General features: G+C 36.0%; 1 protein-coding gene across 1 annotated transcript in view; it reads left to right on the plus strand.

Annotated features, from left to right (window-relative positions):
• The first annotated feature begins 5789 nt into the window (after positions 1-5789).
• The window catches only part of LOC145295955 (uncharacterized), a 77899-nt gene continuing 61772 nt past the window's right edge, over positions 5790-21916 (plus strand). Inside the window, exon 1 of the mRNA XM_080141859.1 lies at positions 5790-5943. Coding sequence (XP_079997985.1) covers positions 5904-5943 — 40 coding nt within the window. The 5' untranslated portion in view covers positions 5790-5903. The remainder of the gene's footprint in view (positions 5944-21916) is intronic.

Genomic DNA, 21916 nt, shown 5'->3' on the forward strand with positions numbered 1-21916 from the left:
CTAGATTCAAGTCATCTCAAAGTTTTCCTTCGCTTGACAATTGGCCTGAAATTCATTGCACCTCAATGCCATACTGAATAGTGCTAGACGAGTGAGGTTGTCCGGGTGTGTCTGTTGCAAGACCCCAGTCGAGGAAATGCTGGAACAGGCGTTCTTTGAATGCAACTTAGGTCTTGGGGTGTTTTTAAGGTCTAGTGATATCCCATCATCCGACAGTTTTTTCCTTTTCTTTTCATGTTTAATTATTTTTTTGTAATACATGTTTTGATTCTTTGTCAATAAAAATCTGTATTATTTGGTTTGTAAATAAAAAATGTTATGTTTTTGAAAACAATTTTTTTTTATTACATTTTCACCCCAAACATTGCCACTTTGATGGTACCTATCAGGGACCTAAGTTGCAGAGGTATTATGTAGGGATTTTAGCAGCAAGATGTCTGTTCATATTACACTTAAACTTCTGCATGACAGTACAGTTGGGGAAGCAGGAAACCAGAAGAGAATTCCAAAGTCTAGCAATTCTGGAGAAGAAGCTATTGGAGTAGAAGGCCTTCCTACAACTAGGGATCTCTACTGTGTAGGGGTGTGACGTTGCTGCTTGTCGGATTTGTCGGGGGTATTTTCATCGAGGGGGCCCAAGGGCTTGTAGTTCGTCAGAGCATCCATCATTAAAATACTTGTAAAACAAGCAGAGGGATGCAACATTTCGTCGATCCAACAGGGACTGAAGCTTCGATGACAGTTCGGGACCTGTCAGTTGGCGACTCTCTTTTGAACTCTGTCCAAGAGCGAGAGACTAGTAGCAGATGCGCCAGCCCAAATGTGACAGCAGTACTCCATACATGGGCGAATGGTGGCTTTGTAGAGATACAGGATACTTTCAGGCATAAATAACTTTCTAGTACGGTAGAAAGAGCCCACCTTCTTCGCAGCAGCCTTGGCAATGATCTCGATGTATCTATTCCAACTCAGGTTTCCTGTGACTGTTAAGCCAAGGAGTTTGAAAGAAGTACTTTCAGGTAATGTATCTTTAGCTATAGCTATTATTGGTTGGTAAGGTTTAATGTAATTATTAAAGGAAACAAGCTTTGTCTTGGCAGCGTTGAATGTTACCATCCATTTTTGACCCCATTTCACTACAGACCGAAGGTCTTCCTCTAGGGTTTCCGCCATTACCTTAGATATGTGCTCATTAGTTTTACCCATGTGCCTGCTAAAGAGCTTGATGCCGTCAGCAAATACACCCATCTCAGAGACAATTTTATCAGGTAAGTCATTTATGAATATCAGAAACAACAAAGGTCCAAGGATTGATCCCTGAGGTACACCTGCATTTATGTCAAATTTTTTGGACATACGCTCATCGAGGATAACCTGGATTCTTCTCTCATTTAAGAACGATTTAATTATGCTAAGCATTCGTCCAGTAATACCATAGGAATTTATTTTCATGAGAAAACCATCATGCCATACCCTGTCAAAAGCCTTAGGTATATCTAGGGCTACAGCCCCCCCCCCTCCCATGCCTTATCCAGTGCTTGATATAAACATTCAGAGATTACAGTTAGAATATCTGCAGTAGAACGGCTTGCCTAAATCCATATTGGTGGTCAGACAGAAGTTTAGTAGCTGTAAGGTGATGGACTAGAGCTTGATTAATTAAGGACTCAAATATTTTAGCAAAAAGAGGGAGGAGGCTAATTGGGCAATAATTTAATGGGTCAGTTTTTCGTCAGTGTTTGTAAACTGGTTCCACAGAAGCAGTTTTCCAGCAGCCAGGAAAGCAAGATTCGTTAAGGCATTTGTTAAAGAGTTTAGAGAGAACTGACAGACAAGCATGTTAGCTTTCTCAGTTGCTGTGCAAACAACTTCATGATTGTTGGATAGTGGGGGTATTATTGATTGCCTATTATTTACTACACTATTGTAAATTTTCCAGAAATCACGAGTTCCTAATTTCTACACTTCAATGCATTTCCTGATGGTTTCAGTATATTCACTCTTAGCTGTCGCTACTTCTTTCTTACAATTATTTCTAGCTTCTATATACTTTTGTCTGTTTGTACAGGACTTATGCCAGATAAATCTACAGTATGCGTGTTGCCTCTGAGCAATGGCAGCTGCGCAAGGGGAAGTAAACCCTTCAGGAGAGTGGGGCTTGCTATAGAACTTCTGTGAACCAAAGAACTTTCATTTACTGATGCATCTTGAATAAAATTTGAGTGTTAAAGGTATGGCTTTTGTTTGTGGAGTTTCATTTGCTATCTGCAGGGAGGAAATTGGGTGTGTAGGGAAGAAATTTCTTACAGGTGAGTGATAGCTTAGGGAACAGACAAAGTAGATGACCTCCATTTTCTCACCCCAATTCCATTTTGGCTTCATGCCGCATTGTTTTCAAGAACCTCCTCATTCTTTATAAAATATTTTTATTAAAGTGTTGTATTAAAATAATGGGGGTTTCCTTAGCAATAAAATAAAATTTAAAAAAATTGCACTAAAAACTTACCCAGTTAAGTAACTGGTACTTGTGCATTTAACGAACCAGGCATAACTCAGCATTTGCTCGGGTTTGTCCGACGCATGACGTCAACAGCCGGATAAAACCGAGCGTTGCTGATAAAATAAAAATAACGCTACAACAAAATAACAGTAAAATGAAATTTTTAAATGTAGAAACATCCAAAAATAAGTAAGTAAAAAGCAAAAACCTACCGTTCATTTATGTTTTTTTTATTATTATTATTATTATTAGGATTATTGTTTGAAATTGTTTTGTTTGCAAAATAAACACATATAAAACATTTTTTGTAAACAAATAATAGTATTTTTTTTTTTTAATGAAACGTTTTTGTTTTTTTGTTTTTTGGAGGGGGGTCAACTATTTACGTAAAATGACCAACAAAAATGATATTTGTAGGATCAATTTTTTTTAACAAATAATAGTGAGTAATTGTTTTCTATGAAAGGTTTTTTTTTTTCAACTATTTACGTACAAAAAAAGAAAAAAATCGTAAGAAAAAGGAAAGGAACAAAACTTTTTTTTTTTTTTTTTTTTTTTTTTTACGGGATTTACAAAATTGGTGCTTCTTCACCGTTAAATAGTAATACTCCTCTCCTCCCACTTTGCTCCAACAGTCTGATACGACCGAGCGTGGTCCCCGGCAGAATGTATTTTCTTATTAGTGGAAGGAGGGTTTCGGCATTCCTATTTGCTACGTTAAAAAAAAAAAAAAAAAAAACTCCTTTTCGGCGGGGGCGGCGTATCCACCGAGGACCCAAACCGGTGTTAGACGTCTGCCGACGGCGGTTGAAGAAGACAGACTCGTCGATTTCGACAGTATGGCCTGCTGGGCTGGGCCTCCTACCTGCCAGGGATTCCTGAGAAAGTAATCCCGGCATATTATGTCTCGCAGGAATTTCTTCCAGTCCACAATTGTGTGGCGTGACCGCAACCACATTCGCGCTGAAGACTCCTAGTCGCCGCCATCTCGAACGCCCATATCGGAATTCTCGTCTGCTGATCGCAGCATTTTGATTGGCTGATGACCATGTTTCGTCAGACAGCAGTAAAACCCGAGCTGTTGACGTCATGCATCGGACAAAGCCGAGCAAATGCTGAGTTACGTCTGGTTCGTTATGCACATCCAAGTAACTTGTCTTTGATAACATTTATTTGTTATATATTTTTTTGAAAACTTTTTTCGAATCTATGTGTATAGTAATACAAACCCAAAAAATTGTTTGCCATCAATTATTTGTTCTTTATTGACTTACCTCACAATGGGTGTGTTTTTTTTTGTTTTGGTTTTGTTCTTATTTAAATTTGAATTTTCTAAAAGTTATGCAAAAATTATCCAATAATTTTTCAAGGATATATTTTCCATTGAAATTGTTTTGGTACTTGTGCATTTAACGAACCAGACGTAACTCAGCATTTGCTCGGCTTTGTCCGGCGCATGACGTCAACAGCCGGATAAAACCGAGCGTTGGCGATAAAATAAAAACAACGCTACAACAAAATAACTGTACAATGAAATTGTAAAATGTAGAAACATAAAAAAAAAAAAAATAAGTAAAAAGCAAAAACCTACCGTTCGTTTATGTTTTTTTATTATTATTATTGTTTGAAATTGTCTTCTGTTTTCAAAATAAATACATATAAAACAAGTTTTTTTGTTAAATAATAGGAAACTTTTTTTTTGTCTGAACTGGCGTAAAAAAAAAAAAAAAAACATTGTCTATCTTAAACATGTAAAAGTTAATTTTTTTTTTTTTTTTGCAACTCTTTATGTCAAATAAATGGAAAAAGCCTAAAAAAAAAAGGGCAATAAAAAGCATCGGGGGGGGGGCAGGAACAAGGATTATTTGTACATTTTTATTTTTCGCCAGAAACAAGGATTTCTTTTTATTTATTAGTGGAAGGAGGGTTTCGGCGTTCCTATTTGGTACAGTGACCAAGAAACCCTCCTATTCGGCGGGGGTCGTATCCACCGAAGACCCAGACCACCACCACCACCGGTGTCAAAAGTCTGCCGACGTTTTGTTTTCTGCGGTTAAAAACGGACTCGTCGATTTCTACCGTTTGGCCTCCTGGGCCTCCAATCTGCCGGGGATTCCTAAGAAAATAGTCCCTGCATATATCACGCAGGAAATTTTTCCAATCCACAATTGTGTGGCGAGAACGTAACCCACATTCGCGATGGAGATTTTTTTGTAGATGCCATCTCGAACGCCCATAAGTATATTATTTTTATTATACATGCGATGGATGGTTAGTCGGGATTTTGAGAAGAAGGTCCCAATCCTATTGGAGGTCCATCGACGACATGTTACACTTCTACACCTCCAACCGTAAACGTCGGAAAGGCTTGTTCTCTTTGCAAGTACACAATCCTGGCCAAAATGTAAACACCTTTTCTCTTCTGCCAACAATTTCCGTTGCTGGCAAAAGTTTAGTGCAGCCTCTGGGGTCTGGAGCTGGTCCGCAAGGTTGTAATATTAATTATTATTTCGTCAGTTATCTTTTTAAAACAAAATTTTTAAAAAAAACTCTCTTCAAATAAGCGTTTCTTGAGTTGTGACACTCTTCCAATTGATAGCGAAATTCTCGTCTGCTTAATCGGCAACGCTCGGTTATATCCGCCTGTTGACGTCATGCGTCGGACAAAGCCGAGCAAATGCTGAGTTATGTCTGGTTCGTTAAATGCACATGCACAAGTACCATTGTTTTCATTTTTCAATTAAATTTTGATTGAATTAGTTTCGTAATGATAGAAATAACATTTTTCATTGGAAAAAAAAAAAAAATGGCTAGCGTTTTCACGTAAAAAAATAAAAAACACTTTCGTTGGGTATTTTCCGTTTTTTTTTTTGTTTGTTTTTTTTTTTCTTAATCCTCCCGGGCCATTTCCCTTATAGCACGGTTTTTTACTGCAGTGCATAAGTACAATAAAAAATAATGGTACTAGTGTAGAGAGTGACCCGGACGTAAATAATAACGTTATTATTTAAAAAGCCATTCTTAACATGGGGAGGGGAGGGTGTTTTGTACCTATTCTGTATTTCTACCTTACAATTGAATAAAAAAATATATCATAAAACTTTAATTAAACTTGGAAATACGATTTAAAAAATAGCGCGGATCACTCTCTGCACTAGCACCAAAATAATTATTTTTATATATATATATATATATATATATATATATATATATATATATATATTAAAGTTACATATAGGCGAGAACCATACGTGAGTTCTAGATTAATCTGGAAGAGAATTGGTTTCGCCATAATTAAGAGTTGTCACCCTTTCTGTTGCTACGCAACCCAAATAATCAAACAAGTGATTTAATCATCGTATCCGTTTATATTTCAACATTTCTCTTGATTTATTCTATCAAAATGAAACTGAAAAGATTCCTTCTCCGTTATTATCCTCCAGGTAAGTTAGTTTCAGTCTTATGAATCGTTTACAGTTCATCATATACTGAAAACTAAAGAAGAAAAAAACTAAAAAAAGAAAGAAATTTTTAGCATGTTGTGCTTGGTGAATTGAATACATATTCGCATGGGTAATCTCCAAAAATACCGTTAGGGCTTACAACATGGCCGCCAGAAGAGTCAACAAAAAACTGCGAATAAAATATGTAAAACTCGTAATTTCTGTTTTTAAAGTGGGTTGTCAATTTTCTTTATGAAATATACTTCCAAAATAAACTATTACAGTCGTTTAAAACATAATAGAAGTATTATTTTTTATTTTTTAAAAACAATGTTTACAAAATGTCTATGTAAATGTTCCTCATCGTTAGTAATTCATTCATTCATTCACACACACACACGCACACACTATTGAATCGTCATTTATCAAAGCCAAGAGCTACATGAAGGTAATGAGACAGAATAATTGTTAGCCGAAATATGAAAACACTATAGAAGTATTAACATTGATCAATGTTTAATTGTAGGTGTGTCAGAAACTTCGTGAAAAATATTGAATAAGTCGACCCCCTGTCTTTCCAAGCTTATAACTACTCGAAAAATGTAATTCAAACCCTAATTTGTTTTTCAATTAAAGGAGAAAGGACCAGGGTTTTATTTAAAAAAAAAAACAAAACAAAAAGAAAACAAAGTGATTGAAAAAAAAAAAGGTTTAAAACTTCGGACTTTACAGGTAAATTTCTAAAAAAACTATTCTTTTTTGTTTTAAATTTGAATATATTATTTATTGATCTTTTATCTTCAATTTGTGATACATACAACTTTGGTGAGTAAATTAATTATTTACTTTTTAATAGACATGTCCAAATGGGGGGGGGTAAATTAATTCGACCTCCTGTCTTTCCAAGCTTATAACTACTCGAAAAATGTAATTCAAACCCTAATTTTTTTTCAGTTAAAGGAGCAAGAACCAAGGTTTCATTTAAAAAAAAAAAAAAAAGGTTTTAAACTTCAGACTTTACAGGTAAATTTCCAAAAAAACTATTCCTTTTTTTTTTTGTTTTAAATTAGAATATATTATTTATTGATCTTTTATCTTCAATTTGTGATATATAAAACTTCGGTACATAAATTAATTATTTACTTTTTAATAGACATTTCAAAATAGGAGGGAGAGTTAATTTTAAAAAAAAAACCTTTGTCTAAAATATTATATTCGGTTTATTGGAAAGAGCATAAAATTTCACATTGACCCTGAAAATATCGTAAAAATAGAATCAATAGAAAAATTTTGATAGATTTTTAAAGTTTAAAAATTGAAAAATACTGAACTCGTAAAATTCAACTAATTTCATTACTGTTTTTTTTTTTTTTTTTAAATAAAAAAATATTTCTATTACTTTTTATACAACTTTAATAATTTATTTTGGAAGTATGATCCATAAAGAAAATAAACAACCCACTTTTAAAAGAGAAATTACGAGTTTTTATATTTTATTTGCAGTTTTGTGTTAGGGGTGTTAAAAATTCCTACAAAAAATTCCTACAAAAATTCTGATACACCTGGAGCGGTTCGATGAAAGGTGAAAACCTTAAATGAAAATCCTCTTCCGGTTATAGTCAATATTGTCTGCTGTTATTATTTATTTATTTTGGTTTCTGCTTTTGGCACCTCTAGCTGGATTTTCGTAAATGTTTGCTCGGGCTCAACCAGCAGCTGACGTAAACTGCCGGAATATGCCAAGCGCTTTTTAATTGGATGATCAACGATCATCCAATTAAAAAGCGAATATTCCACACTGAATCAATAAAAAAAATCGAAGCAGACGACTTTTAATAAATTGGGGAAAAAAACTTAGATTTAATCATGCACAAATTTTATCAGTCCAATCATAACCCTGAATACTAACCCTAATGTTAAAAAGAATTTAGTTTTTAATCACAGACAAATTTTATCAGTCTAATCCTAAACCCTAACCCTTACAAAAAAAAAAAGAAGTTCTTAAGCACAAATTTAATCAGTCCAATACTAACCCTAAAAAATGTTAAGTTTTCTTAAAAATTCTTACAACTTTTCTTGAAAAAAAAAAAAAAAAACTTATGGTAGATTTTTGTTATATTTCATTTTATTGTTTTTGTTTTGTTTTTCATTTTTATTTTATTTTTTTATTGTAATTGATATCCGATACAAGTTATTTTTTTGTTTCCTAGTGTTTTTAAAATTTGATCGGTGCTCGGCATATTTCATTGATTTACGTTAACTGCCGGTCGAGTCCAAGCCAACGTCATCAAAATCCAGTGCACAAGGTGCAAAAGTATCCTGCTTTGTAGATGAAACGATGATAACAAGCAAAATATGGTCCCCTCTGATTAATCATTATCTTACTCTCAGATAACTAGAAACTCCCCTTCCCCCATGTTAAGAATGACTCCCTTGTCTAATTATCCAGCCAAATGGATATTAGAAACTGGAAGTTGAAAAGAGCAGACAATGTTGAATATCGGTTTTTTTCCTCTCTGGTCACTTAATAGTTTAGCTAAGTGAGATAAGATTTATTTACTTATTTCTTTTCACTTAATGTACAAGGAATCAATGTTGATTAAATTGAAATTGTCATTAAAAAAGGGATTATTTTTTAAACTTAATTATTCTGACATTGCTATTGTTAATCTTTTAGAATATTAATTATTTTAGTAAATTTTATCGTTCATGGGAATGTCAAAATGAAAACTCGACTGGCAAAATGCAGTCGCTAACTTTAAAAGTTGAAAAGAAGGGTAGCTAAGGAAGAATGATCTCAAATTAATAAGCTTGTTCTTCTATAACTAGAAATAATGAGTTTTAGGTATCGTTTTTTCTTACTTGGTCTCTTTTCTAGACTTGTTTATAAAGATGTGGATTATATTTTGGGGTTCAGTTTTCATTTAAAGTGTACAGTGATGAAAATTGTTATAATTTTATTAATATTTTTATTTATTTATTCTACTAAAATAGGTTTAAAAAAAATGTAGTTTTGTTGCAGGAGGCCGATATGTATGGTCGATCGGCACCCAACCTAAGAGAGTAGACACAGGCAAAATACAATAAATGACAAAGAAGAGAAGTTTAGGGAGTTGAGTTAATGCTTTTCGGGCACTCCCTAATAAAATAAATATTTCAACACAAGCTACTGAATAAACGAACAAACGACTTCGTAAAACTTGCAAGGAAAAGGTTTATTGAAGTAAGGCAAGATGCCATTTAGATATAGCTGGGATAGAACTCGTCTGCTTTTGCCCGGTAGTTATTCCCAAGTGGGGACCGTCGATACCGATGTAGGCAGAGAGAGAGAGAGAGAGAGTGAGAAAACAGGTCCGCTCTCTTTGACGTCTCGCTGGAAAAAGGGCAGAGTTTTTCTTGTCCGGGACGGAAGCAGTTATAGTTCCTTAAGGGGGTAAGGAAGATCCCTGCGCTATGCCTCTGATTGGTCAGTATGTGCCATATCGCACAATCAGAGGAGGCACTGACGCACAAGAAAAGAGTTCTATTTGTTTCTGCTACAGAAGACAAATACAGATGAACAGTTATAAAAGAAATGTTATATTTATTCCAACATAAATACAAGATAAAAAGAGTAAAAGAACTGGAGAAAGACAACCCACAAAGATTCTGGAGCAAGAAAGTTGAAGATCTGGAAATGTTCTACTTGGACAGCAGTAGGGACAGGAATGCAGGGTGCTGTATAACTGAAAAGGCTGGAGATGTAAAAAATGGATCCTGAATATAATGGAGATTGATATGGACGTCTCTGAGATGTGATAAGATGTCCCAAGTAGGCCTGGTCTATGTGAATGTGGTTAAAGGCCAGATCGACAAAAACAGAGTTGCAGAAATGTAAGTGAAGAAGCTGGATCCTGGATAACATGGAATGATGTCACATGGAGATTGATGTGGACATCCCTGAGGTGTGATGAGATGCCTCAGCTAAATCTGGTTCATGTTGATGTGACCAAGAGCTGGATTGACTGGGCAGAGGTTGCATGAAAGGCTGGATCCTGGAATAGAGAGCCAGATGCTGACAGGCACTAGAACAAAGTGTCGGATGCTGTTGGGCACTGAAATAGAGAGATAGTGTCAATGGGCACTGAAACAGGGAGCTGGGGGATGTAGGCAGGAACTGCAGGGAGTAGATGGAGCCACTGGAGAAGGTGTTGCTAAAGAAGCTGCTGAAGTTAGAACACCCAGATGGTACTAGAGCAGCATTAGTGAGCTAGAATTGGAAATGCAGAAGTCAGAACTGGAGAGGAGAGCTGGAGTTGGATGGATGAAGCAGACTGTGAGGTGTGAAAGATTGAATTACATACTAATAGTTTGTGTGTTGTTCTATGAGTAAGTTGCTGGAATCCATATTAAATAGAGAAATAATCAACCACCTCAGCAGGAATAAACTTCTTAGTGACACACAATATGGTTTCCGCTCTGCAAGATCTACCGCAGATGTGCTGACGGTTATATCCCACAGGATTAGTGAATCTCTTGACAAAGGCTTCCTTTCTAGGGCAATTGCTCTTGACATATCAAAGGCCTTCGACAAGGTATGGCATAAGGGTCTACTTCACAAGATTTCCAGCTACGGTATAACTGGAAATGTTTTCTCAATCATTAAATCATTTCTCTCCGATAGGCTCATAAGAGTAGTGGTAGATGGACAAAAATCGGAGGCCTGCAATATAAATGCTGGAGTCCCTCAGGGGTCAATCCTGGGCCCAACTCTCTTCCTGATCTACATCAATGACCTCCCTAAACACATACTTAAATCATTCGTTGACATCTATGCTGATGACACGACCATCTACGGCAACACATCAAAGGCTGTAAATGACAAAGTTCTCTCTGATTCTCTCTCCTCTGATCTCGAGCGCGTGGTTCAGTGGGGGAAGATGTGGCTGGTTACCTTTAATGCATCCAAAACCAAACTCCTATCCTTATATCATCAACGCTCTGATCCCCAGCTGGCATCAATTGTGATGGATGGCTCTCGTCTGGGTGAGGCCCCATGTTTTGACAAGCTTCTGGGTTTGACCTTTACTCCTGATCTGAAATGGAACACGTACATCAAGTCTGTTGCCAAGGTCACTGGAAAGATGGTGGGATCCTTCTACCGCTCCAGAAGATATCTCACTACTGATGCAATTCTCTATCTATATAAAAGCCAAGTACGTCCAAGGATGGAATACTGCTGCCATATCTGGGCAGGAGCTGCTAAAAACAGCCTATCCTGCCTTGACAGAGTACAAAATAGACTTTGTGGCTTAGTGGGGGATGCCCTTTTCTCTACCCTGCAACCTCTCTCCCACAGAAGAGACGTTGCAAGCCTATCCTTGTTTTATCGTTATTTCCATGGCAGATGCTCGTCTGAACTCCAATCTCTGATCCCCCCTCGCCAATCTTTCACGAAAAACACCTGTCTAGCTGAATCCACTGTGAAAAATTTCCCCCACTCTATATCTGTGCCTAAATCAAAACGTGGATTCCCTGAACAAAGCTTCTTTCTTAGAACTGCACGCCTGTGGAACTCTGTTCCGTCTGCCTGCTTCCCACCGGACTACAACTTGGACGTGTTCAAGTCCAACGTTACCAAATTCCTAATGAACTGCTCCCTTAAGTAAACACTTCATCAAATCTCCACACTAAGGTAATGTACTTGCAATAACCCTTATCCCTGAGTGGCTTCCGGACATTGATAAGTGGTGACCACTGTGTAAAAAAAAAAAAAAAAAAATCTTTAAAAATGGCTCTGTGTTAAAAGAGAAATGGGAAATATTCACTGCTTCTTTGTTTCATTTTTTGCTTAAATCCATTTTTACTTGTCCCTCTTCACCAACTTTCTCAAAAGGGCCTGATGTGACAAATGGTTGAGCTTAATGCAGCATAAGCCCTGAAGCACCATCAGAACACCAAGAGTCTGTATGGAACAACCTATTAAAATTGTTTGCATTGAACGCGTCGACATTCTTTACAAGGCAATCTGGAATAAAATGACCTCACTTCTCCTTATAGTGGTAATTCCATTCACTGCCCCCAAAAGGCGGGTAAGGGGGGGGGGGCTCATGAGCACAGAACAGGAGTCGATCCCACATTGCACTCTAATCCTTGTCTAATTGTAAGAAAAAAAAGCACTTTGGTCCTCCTAAACTTTTACCCACTTACCTTTTGAAAATTTAGTGCTTGTCTGAATAGTGATGTTTTAAAGAAACCCACTTTAGATGAAAACATTATTACATATTTATGTGTCATGTCAGAATTAGTATAAATTCCAAAATTTATGAAAAATGATCCAGTAGAAAAATTATTAAAAGTAAAAATAAAATTTATCGATTTATAGAGTTTTTTAGCCTATGTTTTAATGTGGAAGAGTTTGCAAGATCCAGGGGAGGTAATTGCAATTGATTATTTTGACTAAGTAATATGAATTTTTAAGATTAGGATTGTTTATTCATATTATTCAACTGAGTTTTATTCACATAACGTTTTGGTTGATGCAGCCTTTTTTTATCACTCCAAACAAGGCAGGATTAAATGAAACATGCCATTTTGTACCCCAATCTACCACTGAACCCAAGTCAACTTCTAGATTAACTGCATATTTCAACTGATCTGAGAGAGAGAGATGGGTGAGAAGCTACACCAGAATAGAGAGTGGCATCATCAGCATAGATATTCATTTTCTGAAAAATATTCTCTGGAAAGTCATTGATATGGAGAAGAAACAGAGTTGGACCTAGAATAGAGCTCTGAGGAACTCTAGTATTGATAAGAAGAGAATGGAGAGACACTATCTAGAGTTACTTGCAATTTTTGATCAGAAAGAAAAGATCTAATAATGTCATCACCCTGAGTTTATGTATAAGGCCAGAATGTCACACTCTGTTAAATGCCTTAAAAATGTCAAATGCAATAGTCCTACCCTCTCCTGAATTATCCATTAGCTAACAGATCTGCTCAGATACAACATTTAAAAGATCAGTTGTTAAATGAAAACCACAAAAGCCATACTGAACATTACTAAAGAGGTCCATATTTTTTTTTAGAAAATCAACAAACTTGCTGGTGACTTACTTTTTAAAAACTTTGTTAATAAGAGAGAGGAGACTAACAGGATGATACTTAGTTGGCTCAAATCGATCACCAGCATTTTTAAAGATAGGGGCAGCAGAAGACTCTTATCAACAAGAAGGGAAACATGATTTTGATAAGCAGAGGTTGAATAATTTTGAGAGGATAGAACAAAGTTCAAGCCTACAACATTTGAGAATGACAACAGAAATCAAATCAGGACCAGAAGATTTAGACTGGTCAAGATCAGGAAGAACGCTAGCAACCATTTTTGGAGTGATCATTACGGAATCAAGAGACTAATCAGTTTTCAAAGGAAAATCGTAAAGAACAGCACCAGATTTATCAATAGAAAAGTTGTCAGTAAAAAGATGAGAAAGAGATGTGCTTTATGAAATAACCTGACAATTATTATATAAAGGAAAAATAGCAGACTAACCACTATTAACCATACTATTATAGAAACTCCAAACATCATTAGAGCCAACCTTTTGTTATGAGATAGTCCTCTGAGAGCAGCTAGACTTAGACTCAGAAATTGCTCTCTTACAGGTATTGCTAGCTCTTTCTTAGGATTATCCAGAAGTCTCAGAACCATCCTGACGATATTAATAGAAGTAATGGTTATGATGAGCAATGGCAGAAACACAAATAGATGAAAATCAGAGAGGAGAATGAGGCGTGGATTGAAACTTATGATGAGGAATGAAATTGTCAATTCCAACAAGAAGCCAGTCAGTAACCTCTTTTGCAGCATCATTCAAAGACATACCAAAAACAGGACCCCATGGAACGTCACATAGGAAGCTACAAAGGTCATCCCAGTCAACCCTTAAACATCTTCCTATGGCATTGAAAATTTAACAGAAAAATCAATCTCAATATTGCAAGAAAACAGAACAAGATTTAGGAGCAGAAGTGAGAAAAAGATCAAGTAAGGATAGTTGATGACAGTCATTATCAGAAAAATGTGTAGGGAAGGTAACAATTTGGGTTCACCAGCTAGATCTGTGTGATTAGAATGGGAGAGATAAGCAGAATGATGAGCATTGAAGTCGTAGAAAACAAAGATGAAACTTGATGGATGAAATTGTAATGCATTATCAATATTGCTGGATATAACATCAACAATTGAGCTGTCATTGTCAGAAGATGAACAATACAGAAAGAATAAATAAGAAGCGGAATGTAGCAAAGACAATCTAAAACAGATAACAGGACACCCATGAGATTCAAGACTGGGGACACGTAAAAGAGCAAGATCATGTAAATGCATAGAAGAGTCTAAGCAGACAATACACCAAGAACTATTCACATATAACTCGTTACTGTTAATAGAAGAATCTAGATTAGACTCACAAAGAGCAAGGATATGATGAGATTTGCAAAAGAGAAAAGACTGGCCATTGAAAAGTTCATCCAGAGACTCTGATGTTAGTATAGGAAATAGTAAGGTGATTGTTGAGAGGATTAGTAAAAGGCATTGTCCCTCTTCACCAACTTTCTCAAAAGGGCCTGATGTGACAAATGGTTGAGCTTAATGCAGCGTAAGCCCTGAAGCACCATCAGAACACCAAGAGTCTGTATGCTCTCTTACAGGTATTGCTAGCTCTTTCTTAGGATTATCCAGAAGTCTCAGAACCATCCTGACGATATTAATAGAAGTAATGGTTATGATGAGCAATGGCAGAAACACAAATAGATGAAAATCAGAGAGGAGAATGAGGCGTGGATTGAAACTTATGATGAGGAATGAAATTGTCAATTCCAATAAAGGAAAAATAGCAGACTAACCACTATTAACCATACTATTATAGAAACTCCAAACATCATTAGAGCCAACCTTTTGTTATGAGATAGTCCTCTGAGAGCAGCTAGACTTAGACTCAGAAATTGCTCTCTTACAGGTATTGCTAGCTCTTTCTTAGGATTATCCAGAAGTCTCAGAACCATCCTGACGATATTAATAGAAGTAATGGTTATGATGAGCAATGGCAGAAACACAAATAGATGAAAATCAGAGAGGAGAATGAGGCGTGGATTGAAACTTATGATGAGGAATGAAATTGTCAATTCCAACAAGAAGCCAGTCAGTAACCTCTTTTGCAGCATCATTCAAAGACATACCAAAAACAGGACCCCATGGAACGTCACATAGGAAGCTACAAAGGTCATCCCAGTCAACCCTTAAACATCTTCCTATGGCATTGAAAATTTAACAGAAAAATCAATCTCAATATTGCAAGAAAACAGAACAAGATTTAGGAGCAGAAGTGAGAAAAAGATCAAGTAAGGATAGTTGATGACAGTCATTATCAGAAAAATGTGTAGGGAAGGTAACAATTTGGGTTCACCAGCTAGATCTGTGTGATTAGAATGGGAGAGATAAGCAGAATGATGAGCATTGAAGTCGTAAAAAACAAAGATGAAACTTGATGGATGAAATTGTAATGCATTATCAATATTGCTGGATATAACATCAACAATTGAGCTGTCATTGTCAGAAGATGAACAATACAGAAAGAATAAATAAGAAGCGGAATGTAGCAAAGACAATCTAAAACAGATAACAGGACACCCATGAGATTCAAGACTGGGGACACGTAAAAGAGCAAGATCATGTAAATGCATAGAAGAGTCTTCTATGAAAATAGAGAGAAAAGGTAGAATCACCTCAAGACAAACCAAGATTGAAAGAGACCCCACCACTAACTTTCAATCTTCTGAACTCCAAACATGCTGAATAAAAAAGGCTCTTCAAGAGTCTAATAGGTAGGGAAGGAGTTACTAGAGCAGCTGACAAAAAGTCTGTTCCTAAACTGGTTGTGTGTTGATCAGAAACCAATCTTTTATCGTGGCACCATCACTCTTTTGTTTTTTATTATTCTTATACCAATGGAAACGCTAAATATGCATTAAAAAACGATAACATCGTCCTATAGATAGTTTGTCTCACTGACAGTCCAATACATTCACAATTTTGGAAGTTTTTTTTTCAGCCTATAATCATATCGTACATACTACGTACATGATCATACGTCATCCAGAATCATCAGTACAAGGGGTGTGCAATAATTAATACCCCTGACCCACTTCCAATTGTCTGATCTAGCTGAAATTTTGCATGTGCAATGATTTATATCTCTACGGGTTATGTGGCAAATTACAGCTCTGAAGTAATTGTGGTTTATGTTTTACAGCTCTTTGAACTGAGTCAGGAGTGAAATGGAGCCTGTTGAATGCCAGTTTTTGTATTTGAAAGGACGCACACCACAGGAGACTTTTGATGAAATGAAAGAAACTTATGGTGATAATGCCCCATCATATGATCTTATAAAGCGCTGGCATCGTGAATTCAAACATGGCCGGAAGTCTGTGAAAACAACTCCCAGACCTAGTCGCCCCCTCTTCTGCCATTGATGAAGCCTTTGTCCGTCAAGTTGAGGCTGCCATTTTGGAAGATTGGCGCATTACTATTCGCCAAATCGCCCAAGATGTCAAGATTAATATACAGGGTCTGTGGAAATTATCATTCATGCCCATTTGCATATGCATAAGGTGTCCGCCAGATGGATTCCCAGATTGCTCACACCATTCCAGAAGCGAGAACACGTCGAGTGCTCGAGAATGAATTTGGAGATGTGCCAAGAAGATGAGTCAAAGTTTTTCAAAAGACTGCTTACACAGGATGAAACCTGGGTCCATCACTATGAGCCAGAGACCAAAGCCTAGTCAATGCAGTGGAAGTACTTGGACTCACCACCTCCAAAGAAGGCAAGGGTGCAGGCCTCCGCTGGCAAAGTCATGCTCACAGTCTTCTGGGACCAGGATGGAGTAGTGATGACAGATTTCCTGGCAAAGGCTACCACAATTACAGGAGCCTATTATGCTTCACTTTTGAGGAAATTAAGAGAAGCTATCAAAATCAAGAGGCAGGGCAAGATCAGCAAAGGTACCCTCCTCCTGCAGGACAACGCTCCAGTCCACAACTCGCATGTCGCCAGATCAGAAGCACAGGCATGTGGTTATGAAATCCTTCCCCATCGCCTGACCTTGTGCCCTCTGACTTTCATCTCTTCCCAACCATGAAGTTGTTTTTGAAAGGAAAGCATTTCTCAGATGATGCAGCCTTGATTTCTGAAGTCACGTTGTGGTTGGATGACCAACCTGGGTGTTCTACAAACGATGCATCAAACGATGGGAGAAATGCATAACTCTGGGTGATTCCTATGTAGAGAAAGTCTAATAACTGTGCCAAGTTTCGTTGCCCTACTGCTAGAATAAATGGCCAAAGCAATTCGACATTTGTATAGTAAATAAAACTGAACGTTTTATTTGAGATGAGCAGGACAAAAAAAATTCCTAGTGAAGTGGTATATTAGTAAAGTTTATATATTGTTAAAATATAATTATCCACTGACATGTGTTTCGTCGTCTATGCCTCATCAGAGTGGCTGAATCTAAACAAATAACATCTACTATATATATATATATATACTAGCAGGGAAACCCAACATTGTCCAGAATTGAATGAGGATCAACAAATGTTCCACCCTCCCATACTTTTATTGTCATCAAAATCGGTGAAATCGCCTATTTTTTAATTAAATAAATTAATTGCACCCACTCTAGTTAGGAACGCTCCTTCCCACAGTGTATTAGGAGGAAGCTTCACATGCCTTCTCACAGTGACTTAGTTCACAGTACATTGTAGTCTACATTGCACCACTGTTGATTTTATAAATTGGCTTCATTGAAAGTTTAAAAGCAAAAGTCAAGTATCATGGTTAAATTGGGCTCTAAACAGAAATATTCATTTCGAACGCACCTCTATCTTATCAAAGAACCAACTGTTTATGAAATTATTTTTACATAATCACTTGAATTAAAGTTAAATGTACAAAAGTCAAGTATTATGGTTGAATTGTGCTCTAAAAAGAAACATTAATTTCGAACATGCCCCATCTTATAAAAGAACCTACTGTTAATTTTATATGGTGGGCCTTTCTACTTGTGCAGTGATAAAACTTCTCAAATGAATTTGTGATGTTTGGTTGTATAAAAGTGTTAACTTTGGTCAAAATCAGCCTTCTTTCTTTAATTGGATTTTTTATAATTGCCAATTTTCAATACTTATCGGATGCATTCCAATACAAAACCTATGTAAGAACACTCCCAGACACATCAAGTATTTCCGTGTGAAATTTTTAAAAAATTGGCCCAGCCGTTTCTGAATTCATAGGGAACAAACTCACACAAAGTTCCTTTTATATATATATTTAATGGAAAAAAAATTTTTTTTTCAAAAATACATGAAAATGAATGAGTAATCAACAATAAAGCAAGGGAAAGATGGTCTTCTTCTGTCAAGAAGTGACAATCACTATATATATATATATATATATATATATATATATATATATATATAATTTCCCATATTGTATTAAATTGTATATCAGGTCTGCTTAGTAGTTGATCATTACCCTACATGTGCTGCTTCTTTGAGTCATCTTACTCTCCACCGTTCTTATCTATAATTTTTAGTTCATCCCATAAGGATAGATGGTTTCCCTTTTCCCTTCATATGTGATCAGCCATACTCGACTTTTCAATCTTTCCATGTATTATGACTTTTCAATGTTTTAATTTTATATTTAGTGGACGACATGTCTCACCTTTGTATAGTTTTCCACATTAACTTAGAATCTCAAACATACAGTTCTTATTCACGATTTTTTTCTGTAGGGAACTTAACACACACAAGATGCTTCTGGAGAGTTTAGTCACTTCTAAATAATGTCCTGGTGTCATATGGATTACATATTCTTTTAATTTTTTCTGACAAGTCTTTCATGTATGGTATACAAACTGTGGTGAGTTTTCAGGTAGTGTTCTTTGGGGTTTGGCTTTGGAGCTGATGTCATGCTTTCTGGATAATTGTTTCAGTGGAGTGTTTCTCTTAAACTATCTATCTCCTCTTGATATGTATTGTTATAACTACATATTGCTTTTGCTCTGTGTTGTAGGTAATGGACGATTACTTTTTTACATTATATGTGTGATGGAAGTTGAAGTTTAAATGCTGTCCAGTGAAAGTTGGCTTTCGATATACAGACGGCATACACCCCTGATCAGTGCGAATTATCAGCATATCTAGGAACAATAATTAGTTATGTCCCTTTTACATTGTAAACTGTATAGATGGATGGATAGAGTTCACATGTCCAGTAATGTTTGGAGCATTTTTCATAATTTTTTGAATTGATACTAATTTTGACACAACGTCCAAGTATGTAATAATGTTTTCATCTGAAATGCGTTGGTTTAAAACATCACTAATCTGCACAAGCACCTTTTTTTTTCCAAGTTTTAAAACGCAATAATTAATTCAATAACCTTAAGTAATTTAAAGATTGTAAATCAGCTCAACAGTTGCCATTGGATAATATGTGAAGATTGTCAGTATGGCGATTTCAAATCGAGAAAAATTTAGACAGAGAGTTTGACCAGAATATTTTGACCGAAAATCATTTCAACCTGTTTTTTTTCAGGGAAGGAAAATTTAGCACTTGTGCAGAATAGTGCACAAAATATTTTTAGTATTTACAAAGATTCTTGAGTCTTGACAAATGCTCAGTGAACGCAACAAACTTCATTTTCCTTTTCTTTTCTTTTTGTTTTTCTTTTTGCAAAAAGAAAATATTGTGCTATTGAACCTACTTGATTAGAGCAACTTCTTTTGGATTAATTTTGTTTTTATATTGTATTTAAGTCAATTATGTACCCGATACTCAATATATTTTCTGTGGCAACAAAATCATAAAGACAAAAACATTTTCGATTAAATATGCAGTGATATAGCTGCATTTCACTTTCTCCAATAATTTTATTTCTTTTCAAACCGTGTTTTCTTCTCAATCAATTATTTTTTAAACATTAGAATAACCCAGAAATGGTGGGGGGAGGTCATTTTATATTAATTTATATACGTAACTAATCCCCCACTCTAAATTCTTTGTAACTTAAGCTCATATATTTTCTTACATACTGATACTTGTAAGGAATGGCCATGCATAGAATTTCTGTACTTACCTAATCAGTTCCAGAAATGGAGAAAGCCATTTATAATTTTAAAGCTACAAAAAAAAAAAAAAAGAAAATATAAAAAGGCAGACGTTACTAAGCATATGAAGAGTTAGGTTTAGCTTTTTAAAATATTTTAAACTCTCAAAAATAAAACAAAGTTGAAAAGACTTCCTCAAAAAACAGGAAAAGTGGCTTTCAAATTATAAACTACTTCTGCTATTTCTGAACTGACTAGGGATTTCTCATCAATATTTGGGACTGACTGGGTAAGTATTGTGATTCTCTAGACACCCATTCTTTACAAGTAAAATACTGACATACAATATTTTGTTTTTTGATACTGAATCTGATTTCCGTTTTAGAATGCATAAATATAAGAATCAATCAAAGTAAACAATACTTTTCTTGTCTCATTGTTATTTTTTCTTTCTTATCAAATGAAAATATAGCTTTAAATTTTTGTGACCTGTTAAGACAGTATTTGTTTTATTTATTATTAAATATTTCAAAATTCAAAAAATTATTCATAAATATTTGGAAAGTACAAGTTACTGGTGCTGTTGATTTTGTTGTTGGTGTTGAGCATCGTTCATTCATGTCATATGAATCAAGTGGCATTCGTTTCCTCGATATCTTTCTAGTTAGAATTATTTCTAGAAAGACTGTATTTAAGAATTCAGGTGATCGCTCATCCCTCTCTCAGTGCAGGCCAATAAGTCTCCTGTGCATCATGAGTAAGTTGCTGGAATCTGTGTTAAATACAGAAGTAATCAACCATCTCAACAAAAATAACCTTCTTAGTGACACTCAATATGGTTTCCGTTCTGCTAGATCTACAGCAGATGTGCTTACAGTTATATCTCATAGGATTAGCAAATCTCTTGATGGAGGCAACCTTTCTAGGGCAATTGCTCTTGACATATCTAAAGCCTTTGATAGGGTATGGCATAAAGGTTTACTTCACAAGATCTCTAGCTATGGTATAGCTGGAAATGTCTTCTCAATTATTAAATCATTTCTTTCTGATAGGTTCATAAGAGTAGTAGTTGAGGGGCAAAAATCAGAATCTCACAGTATTAATGCTGGTGTTCCTCAGGGGTCCATCCTGGGCCCAACTCTTTTCCTGATCTACATTAATGATCTTCCAAATCACATCCTTACATCATTTGTAGACATTTATGCTGACGACACTACCATTTATGGTAGCACATCTAAGACAGTAAACAACCAAGTTCTCTTCGATTCTCTCTCCTCTGATCTTGAGCATGTAGTACAATGGGGAAAGGAGTGGCTGGTTACTTTTAATGCATCTAAAACCAAGCTTCTATCTTTACATCATCAACATTCTGATCCCCATCTGGCATCAATTGAAATGAATGGCTCTCGTCTTCAGGAGGCCTCAAGTTTTGACAAACTTCTGGGCTTGACCATTACTCCTGATCTTAAATGGAACACGTACATCAAATCTGTTGCCAAGGCCGCTGGAAAAATGGTGGGATCTTTCTATCGATCCGGTAGATATCTCACTGCTGATGCAATTCTCTATCTATATAAGAGCCAGGTACGTCCAAGGATGGAATACTGTTGCCACATCTGGGCAGAAGCTGCTAAAAAGGACTTGTCCTGCCTTGATAGAGTTCAAAATAGACTTCATAGCCTCGTAGAAGATGTCCTTTTCTCTTTCCTGCAACCTCTATCTCACAGAAGAGATGTTGCGAGTTTGTCTCTGATGTATCATTATTTTCATGGAATGTGTTCGACTGAGCTTCAATCTATGGTCCCCCCTTGCCAA

The sequence above is a fragment of the Euprymna scolopes genome, chromosome 16, assembly GCF_053919585.1.
Source record: "Euprymna scolopes isolate OS-2025 chromosome 16, ASM5391958v1, whole genome shotgun sequence".
NCBI lineage: Eukaryota > Metazoa > Mollusca > Cephalopoda > Sepiida > Sepiolidae > Euprymna > Euprymna scolopes.